This window comes from Eucalyptus grandis, chromosome 5 (genome assembly GCF_016545825.1).
Source record: "Eucalyptus grandis isolate ANBG69807.140 chromosome 5, ASM1654582v1, whole genome shotgun sequence".
NCBI classification, from domain to species: Eukaryota; Viridiplantae; Streptophyta; class Magnoliopsida; order Myrtales; family Myrtaceae; genus Eucalyptus; species Eucalyptus grandis.
The window spans coordinates 18,650,844-18,660,215 of NC_052616.1; the positions used below are offsets into that span (position 1 = coordinate 18,650,844).

Genomic DNA, 9,372 nt, shown 5'->3' on the forward strand with positions numbered 1-9,372 from the left:
TGGATTCAATTCCATTTGTGTGGCACTTGTGTGATGAGGTCTTTGTACATGTATTAAGTTGAAATGCATGTGATTAAGCTTTGGCATGTGTATGACATGTGAATCGAAATGCAAGTGTGATTTGTTTGATCAATTGCCATGTTAAATTGAGATAAAAGGATAATTGTGGATGAGAATGAGGTTGTGGTGGAGGATGTTGTCTGGTGGCCTGGTGGCGTAATTCCAGAGATTCCCTGGGGGTTTCAGGATGCCCGGAATGTGGGGGGCCGGAAGCCCTGTCGGAGGTTTCTGCCCGAAGGGAATGCCTCGCGACACCAGGATTTGGGTGCGGGATGCCTGGCTAGAAGGGTAAAGGCCAGAAGCCCTGTCGGAGGTTTCTGCCCGAAGGGAATGCCTCGTGATGCTAGTTGAGATGCGAGATGCCCGGAATGTGGGAGGCCGGAAGCCCGGTGGCCATGGGATGGCTGAGTTTGCCGGGAGCCCTGTTGGAGGTTTCTACCCAAAGGGTTGATGATGAGATTGATGATGGAGCCCTGTCGGAGGTTTCTGCCCGAAGGGTTGATGATGAGATTAATGATTTGAGAGATGGGTGATGTGGTGATCAAAATTTAAGGATAAAGATGATAATTAACTCATGGCATGTGATGTGATATGATGATCACCTATGATAATATATGCATGATGATGCATGATGATGATGGCATGTGATGTGATATGATGATCACCTATGATAATATATGCATGATGATGCATGATGATGATGGCATGTGATGTGATATGATGATCGCCTATGATAATATATGCATGATGATGCATGATGATGATGGCATGTGATGTGATATGATGATCACCTATGATAATATATGCATGATGATGCATGATGATGATGGCATGTGATGTGATATGATGATCGCCTATGATAATATATGCATGATGATGCATGATGATGATGGCATGTGATGTGATATGATGATCGCCTATGATAATATATGCATGATGATGCATGATGATGATGGCATGTGATGTGATATGATGATCACCTATGATAATATATGCATGATGATGCATGATGATGATGGCATGTGATGTGATATGATGATCGCCTATGATAATATATGCATGATGATGCATGATGATGATGGCATGTGATGTGATATGATGATCCCCTATGATAATGATATATGATATGCCATGATGATGATGATATATATGATGTGATGATGCATGATACGCATGATTACAAGGTAGGTGATGCTTGCAACGTGTGATGATATGCATGATGCATTGGAATGTTATTGGATTTCCCTATCTGCTGAGTAGTTGTACTCACCCCTTTTGGGGATAACATTTCAGATTAGAAAGATGCCGCTTCCTACCGTCACGCGAGGCACCTTCTATGGTATTCCGTCAGATGTAGAAGTAGAATGTACGGAGATCGACTGCGTCACTATCCCTGGACTGACATTTGTGCGAGTGCGTGTGCTGGTCATGTACGACGTGGGCCTGGCTGAGGGCGCAGTCATCCAGGAGTTTTTGTCTGTTTATGTCCGCCGAGACGGAGTGTTTAGGGGGATGTTGCCGCCACCACCACCCGATGCACCTGGATGGGTGTGATGGTTGCGTGAAGGGTAGAGAGCTGGTGTCATCTTTTTGGGAATAGCCGCCACTGTTGGATGGGGGGATGTCATGTGATTTTCTTTAGGGGTCGTAGTATCTTTTTGGGATGAGGCCGAGTGTGGTTGAAAATCTTGGTCTCCTTTTGTTGTATCGACCCATGAAAAACCCATCACGATAATATGTAAATAAAAGTGGCATGGCTTATCTTTTAAATTCTGATGATTAGTGGTGTGTATTTGTATCATGGATTGGTAGGGGGATAGATGGTGATGTTTAATTTGCTTCCGCTAAGAGTCGCGCTGGGACCGCTTTTGAAAAAAAAAATGCATGTGATTAATGACGCTTGTTCAAGTACAAGATGCAAAAAGGAAATCAAGTGTAACATCGGCGCTGGTGACGACCTGCGAAGGGTTCGGGGTGTCACAGTATCTCGAAATACATCACCAGAATCACCGTCTACAAGATCTAGTCGATTTACTAGGCTATACTTGTTCATTTCACTTCAAATTTGCGTATATTGTAGTTTAAGATGTCTCCTACAACTTTCATGAAGAAATCGAAGTGAGATTCTCAACAAAAAACAACATGCAACCACGAATCCAGAAAGAGGTCAGTAAAAACTCTCCAGATCTGAGGTCTCCGTAGGATGAGACTTTAACCCCTCAAATCTCCATCATTTTCCACGAAATTTCAGTATGTTGTATTTCAAGATGTTATCTACAACTCTCATGAAGAAATCGAAGCCAAAATGGGACTCTAAACACACATGCAAGCTCAAACAAGTTACTGACTCACACGATCCGAGCAAGAACAGTCACACCATTCACACACAACTCATCCATGCTTCGGTTTTTCTCATCTAACACCCAAAAGCTCAACATGCAAACGACATACAAGCATGCAAGAGAAGCTAGAGGACTCCCACTTGCCTCTAGACTACACGATTCGGCGGCACACGGCGGCGAACACAGTGGTCGGACGGCGACGACTCCTCCTCGGCTCCTCCTCCCTCTTGGCCGTTCTCCCTTCTCGCACGATCTCTCTCTCTCTCTCTCTCTCACCCTCTCTCTCTCGGCCAAATGAGAAATCCGGCCACCCTCTCTCTCTCTTCCTTCTTATACCCCCAAATCCTCATGATTGATAATGATTACTTGCCTTAACCAAGGCCAATGCATGGCCTTCTCCCCTAAGCCAATGCATGAGAGTCTTGTGCCACTTGTCCTATGATCTTTTGGGCTTGGGCCTCCTCTTCTTGGGCCGGCGACAGCCCCCTTTTTTGGGCCTCTATTGGGCCGGCCATTCGGCCCACTAAGCTTAGGCCAATGGGCCTAACGCCCATTCCAAAAATTAACTTTTTCCTCTCTTTTTTTTTTTTTTGAATTTCTTCTATAAATATTTTTAAATTTCAATTTTCATCTTGGCCAAAGTCTTGTGGCATTTTGTTTATTGAAATTTACTTTATAAAGTACATGGCCAAGCATAAATTTATTAATCTATCAAATTTGAATTTTCACAATCATATGCACAAATCATCTAATTAAAAGACTAATGGCTAAAGCATAAACCTTAGGAAATTTTATCACCTAATTAAGGACTTTAACACACCTTATGGTTTGACTTTGAATTTTGGGATGCCATATGAGCTACGGTTTCTCTAGGTTTTTCAAAGCTTCGAGGGGCTGGAATGTGGGATGGTCGACGGTGAGGGAAGGAGGAGGGAGAAGGGGACCAATTTTGCTTTGGAGGGGGCCACTTTGGCCTTCTCTCTATCTTCTTGTCCCCTTGGGGAGGCCCACCATTCCTAGTTGGTTTCCTCAGCCAAGAGCAGCCACAAGACTTGTCTTGGAAGCCAAATGAGAGGGTCCAAAGGTTGTGGGCAAGGGGGGCTACGAATTTTGATTGGATTTTCCCCAAATTGAACTTCAATTCCTCCTTGAATCAACTCAATTCGGCTTCTAAAAATTCAACCGTCGAGTCATCGATCAAATTGGTAGTTTTCCTCACCAATAGAACCTACTTGCATCCCAATTTTGCGATCAAAAACGGTTCTCGGAATATCTCGGACAAAAACAGCCTTACTTTGAAATTTCGCCAAAAATCTCGGTTAGCTGAAAAATCTTCGGAGAGTGAGTCGACATTCCTAAAATGACTTGTGATATGATAGAACTTTCAATTTCTGAAATCGGATGCAAATTCGCGGTTAATTTTAATGTGGCGCGATTTTAGCGTGACATAGGATATCGGGTAGTTTTTAGAAATTTTTAGTGTAAATGATCCGTGGTCGATTTTCTTTGAGCCACAATGAACCTCCTTGACACATTGGCGAATTTCGGTTGTCGTGAAAATCTCAAGGTTTCAAATACGGACATAGGGTACCAAAACGACAGAAAGATTAGTCTAGTGTCAATCGACGAGAATTTTTCAATTTGGTGGAATCATCCACGTTTAACCACACATCTCAGTCGAACCGACCTATCTCTGATTTCTAATCGATCTTTACTGTGCCGAAATGATCTCTGCAGATGAGCACAGTTGAGTAGTTGATTCCTGGTTGAATTCTCAAGTCTATTGCGTTAAAATTCCTTAATGACTTCCCCAAATAGTCTAGTTATCTCAGGAGTGATCAGCTCTGAGAATAGCACTATAAGCGCGTCGATGAAAGGCCTGATTTATTTAATTGAAAACATGATTGAAAATTTCAGGATGTCACTTCTTAGCTATCCCACATTGCTTGGGAGAAGCCCTCTGGCATGCTTGATAACCACTGCGGCTCCTCTCACCTCTCAAGATGTCTTTTGCGGATGAGTCCCCTTAGATTTGCAAAATCCAGTGAAAATTAATCAGAAGGACTAAATTGGCACTGAGTTAAAAGGTTTAAAATTAAATTGATATCGATTCAAAAAAATTTGGACTAAATTGACACCATTAATAAGTTTAGGATTGAATTGATATCAATAGGATTAAATTTACACATTAAAAAGGTTTATGAATAAATTGGTATAAATATAATAGATTTAGGACTTTTTAATTTTTTTTTCAATGGTTAGGTGCCTAGAAATGTTTCCAAGTATGAAATTATCAATCTTAGTAATGGCTGCTGTGACAAGCCAAAAAGTACAAAAATCACTTGCCCTTTTGAAATGACTACTTCATTCCACTTCATCATACGAACACTTCTAGAAAAGGGATCGAGAGTGGGCGTGGAGCGACCAGTTTACAAGGGACGAATCCATACATATATGGCACAAAAACACAGTTCAGCATACATCGGCCGTCCGCAAGGCCATGAACTCCAACTGCATGATTATGGATTCACATGCATTGAACGGGCGTGTGGAACGGAAATTGCACGACCGGTGGTCATAAAAGATTCAGGGGGCACGCCATCAATGCAGAGAAGCCCAAAGAGATGTACAAGATCTCAAAAACTTTCCTCGTCAATCCACTTTCTTACCATGAGCCTGGAAACCAGATGAACGGTCGGAAGGCCGACCATAGGTACTGATTTGCCGAGGTTTCACTATTTATGCATGCAAGATCAGGACAGCAAATGCGATTGTAGAATGTACAAAAGGTAAAGTATCTTTGTCCATATTATCTAATGCTGTAAGATTCGAAATACCATTTGGAAGGAACTGGACAAACTAACAGATTGGAAATTAATGCTACTTCTTTCGATATATTTTCGGAAGATATGGGAATCTGGTAATAGTTCCCTCCTTCAAATGAACCACCTCCTTAATGAATTTGTCAAAGTCATCATACGATTACCCTCCTTGACCGGCGGCTTCCACAGCTCTCTCCTTCCACTTCTTGGCATTCTCCCCCGTCTTCTACCCACTGACCCCTTCCATCACTTCCCGATCAAGGGCTTCTATTTCCTCTCGCCTCGCATCTTGGTTTACTTCCATGCCAATCCCCTACTCCGTACACGCGAACCGACAGTTTGTTGCTTGCTTAGCGAAGAATGGCCAACAAATGAGAGGAACGCCTCTGCAGATAGCTTCCAAGGTAGAATTCCACCCGCAATGCGTTTGGAAGGTGCTGATTGATCCATGACTTAGGACTTGATCCTGCAGATACCAGGTCGTCAAGAACCCTCTTTCTTTCACTTCCTCAAGGAATTCCGAGGTAGAATTGCAGAATCACCCGCCATAGCATCAGGGCTGATCACTCACATAAATGGACGCTTGCTATTTGCAAGCCCCCAAACAAACTCCTTCGGATGTTCCTTAGTCATGACAGTGACACACCCATAGTTCACGTACACAGCCAACTCGGCTTCTCTCTGATCGAGCCATTCGAGGCAGCTGTAGTCTTCCTTCCACAGATTCAACCTGAAAGACTTGATTGAGCTTGCGAGAATATCCTGAATGACCAAGGAAAGGGGCTCGGTATAGTAAATTAGAGGGGAAATGTCTGCAATTTTCTCCAGTACGTTGCATTCGAGCTCATTGAAGGTGTGAAACAAAGATAGTGGATGATTTCAGGCAGTGCTGCACTTTTTCTCCTAAGAATTCGAACATGATGTCGTTCGGGTCCGTGGTCCGTATGAAGCTTGGGATGTCCCAGAGTTGGATGTTTCTCTTGCCGGGGATCCAGTTGACAGGATCATCGAGCGTCCCGTTGTTCAGGAAGTCTTCATTTGTTATATTTAATACGCAGTGAGGATCCAATCCACAACTTTAACAAGAGAAATAGATGAATGGAAGTAACTCATGAAGGACGGATAACTAAATAAATAAATAAGGATCTGGTGAATTTATTCGAGATGAACAAAAATGAATAAATAAACAAAGGAAGTACCTTTGAATGGAACGATCCCACTCTTGACAAGCTCTCTGTACTGCAAATAACCCATGAACCCACAAGCGAGCTCTCTTGCGGCTTTGCTGGCGAAGCTCATCACCCCATCTGATATCACACAACTCACAGGCAGAACAACCTCGTTGCTCTTGATCCTGGCAACCAACTACTTGAAAGGGCCCAAGCAGTTCTTCCGGATTGAGTCGTAGAGGGCTGGGTGATCCTGTGTTGCGTCGCGGTCCGATGGTGGGAGGCCATCCGGGATCGTCTCGAAGTAGAAGTTCTTGAGGCCCTGGAGCGAGTCGGGTCCCTTAGACCAGAAGAGGCGACGGTGGTTGAACTCAGTGTTGATGAACGTTACGAAGGTGCCGTGCGCGTGGAGGAGCTTGGCCACCTGCTTAATGGGGTTGATGTGGCCTTGGGTCAGGAAGGGGACGCACACGGCGTGCGCATATGCATGGGATTTTCTTGATTCTTGGGGTAGCGAACCCATCACCTGCGTCTCTCCCTAGGGCAAATATCAGGGAAGTGTGAATACCGGGCGATGGAACTTGCAACTGATCTAAGTCTGCCAGATCCGTTGATGTATATTAGATGTGCAGAAGAAAAGTTCAAGCAATCACCGTTAGACATGAGGGAGACGCGTATGTACATAGGGGACTTTCTTTACCTCCAAAACGTGAATTGTAACTTTGACTGGTCATTCGATGGGATACGTGCCCAGCATCAACTTCCTAGCTGATGAAAGAGGAGCTGGATTGACAATGACAACATTATGTTGGTGATTAACAAAACAACCCAGAGGGAAGTAAATAGATTGTTTTCAAATTTTGATGATTTTTTGCAAAAATTAGCTAAATGCTAAATAAAGATTAGCTCAACCTAATATTTAAGAAAATGATAGCTAGCTGTAAATGGAATGTAAACAGTGAGACACATAGAGTTATAATGGTTGGCTTTATCCACAAGCCTATGTCCATTCTTCAGACTAATAGCCTCATGATGGGCTGGATTCCACTAACAATTTGCTTGTAAAGTTATAAATGACTAGGATTGATCCCTTACACAATAAATACCACAATCTGAAATCAGCTACTGGTCTTACACTTATACACTTAATCATTTGCATAATTATTAAACAGCATGAATATCAAAACAGTATAACAGAGAGCTTATAGCTAATAACAACAAGAAGTAAGCTTCTTGATTTTGTATGTCGCACATACTTCTCTTCAATTTTCTATGGTCTTCTTTTTTATATTCTTCTTGAATCTATCCATTGAAAATGAATTAGAGAAGTAGATAGCCATTGGAGAGTCTCCGTTGAGCTGCTATCTAGGGAAGAAAAGAAGGGCTGGTGCCATAATATGCATTGGATGATAGAGTGAGGGAGGAAAGCCCTTTTCAACCATCAGCAAGAACACAATCTTCCCTTATTAAAAAGATTCAAAAATCTATCCTAGATAGGGGCAACACTTCAAGCCTTCGCTCGTAAACATTCTGATGGTTTTATGTGATGGGCCTAAGTTGGCCCGTCCGCCCATGTTGGGCCTAAAAGCCCAGCCCACAAGATTAGGGCCCATGGATGAAGGGGTACGATTCTTTGTTTTTTGGAGGGACGTATATAAGGGAGGAAAGAGACAGAGAACGTACCTTTTGATATTACGTACGTTCCTTCCTCCCTCTCTCCCTCCAAAAAGAATAGTAAGCAAAAGAAGCGACGCCGTCTTCCTTTCAACGCCAATCAACGTCATTGGATCGAACGGGATCGGTTTTCTCTTCCTCTTATCGGCGTTGGTGTTTAATCTGTGGCTAACAAGGTACGCTCGATTCCATGGTGTGCTTTAGGATCGATGATACGTGTTTTTCCCGGTTCATCTTCCGCATTCGTTTTAGGGGTTCGATTTAGTGTCGAATCCGGTTTTTGGGAATCCGACAATCCCCTACATTGGTATCAGAGCCCTAGTTCATGTTTTCCCGACCCCTTTCATGTTTTTTGATTGAATTTTCGCGAAAATAATCAGCCAACACGGATCGGGGCGAAAAATCCCGACACCCGAGCACTGTTCATCCATTTTTTCAAGTTTCTATAAGTCAAAATCGATTTCTAATGGCATAGGGTGAAAACGCTCGTCGAGACGAGTCTGGCGATATGTCGAACGCCGCCGGGAGAAGCCAGACACGCCCACACGCGCAGCCAGAAGCCGCTGCGCGTGGGCGCGATGGGCCCAAAGCGCTGGCTCGGCCAGCGCGTGCACCACACGCGCTGGTCGGCAAACCGGCACGTGCGTGACGGCGCCGGCCGGCGAACCGGCACGCGCCGGTCGGTGAACCGACGTGTGATGACGTCACCTCAAGCGAACGGCCGGGATGACGTCATCACCAGCGATAGTTGGCCGGCCGGCGACCCGACCCGAGACGTGACCCGCCCCGTCGCTCGCACGTGCAAGGCACGTGCCAGGTCGGTTCGTCCGACCCGGCCCGACCGATCCGATCGGTCCGACCAGCTCGTCCGGTTTGATCGGTCCGGCGACTAGCGACCCGACCGACGACCATTGACCGTTGATCGACAACCGTTGACCGTTGACCGACGACCGTTGACCGTTGACCGTTGACCGAAAAAAAAAATGAGGAAAAGAATGTGTTTCTTTTTCAAATTAAGTCTATGTGGATTATATGTGATCCCTTATTTGTTTTGCATTTGTTGCAAGAACAATGCCTCTCCTGAGGTTGCGCACACCTATTCGCGCAATTACCGATAAACAAAAGGAAAAGCTTTCTAAGTTGATAGCTGAGCTGACTGATCATCGATGGGAGAGTGGTGACTTAATTGATCATGTCCTTGAAGTCAACGGGAAAATTCAAAAGGTTATATGGAATGGTCGTCCTATGCCACAGTCTGAGAGGGTGCGATTTTTCATGAACACCCTTCCACCAGAATGGCAAGGA

General features: G+C 44.3%; 1 protein-coding gene across 1 annotated transcript; it reads right to left on the bottom strand.

The window, feature by feature from the left end:
- Positions 1-5,791: 5,791 nt before the first annotated feature.
- On the bottom strand, positions 5,792-6,916 carry LOC120293692 (linamarin synthase 1-like). Its single transcript, XM_039313403.1, has 4 exons — positions 6,594-6,916; positions 6,424-6,531; positions 6,120-6,300; positions 5,792-5,986 (listed from the first exon to the last, which is right to left on the bottom strand). Exons 1-4 carry the CDS (start codon positions 6,914-6,916, stop codon positions 5,792-5,794), a joined length of 807 nt encoding a protein of 268 aa, XP_039169337.1.
- Between the last annotated feature and the right edge of the window lie 2,456 nt (positions 6,917-9,372).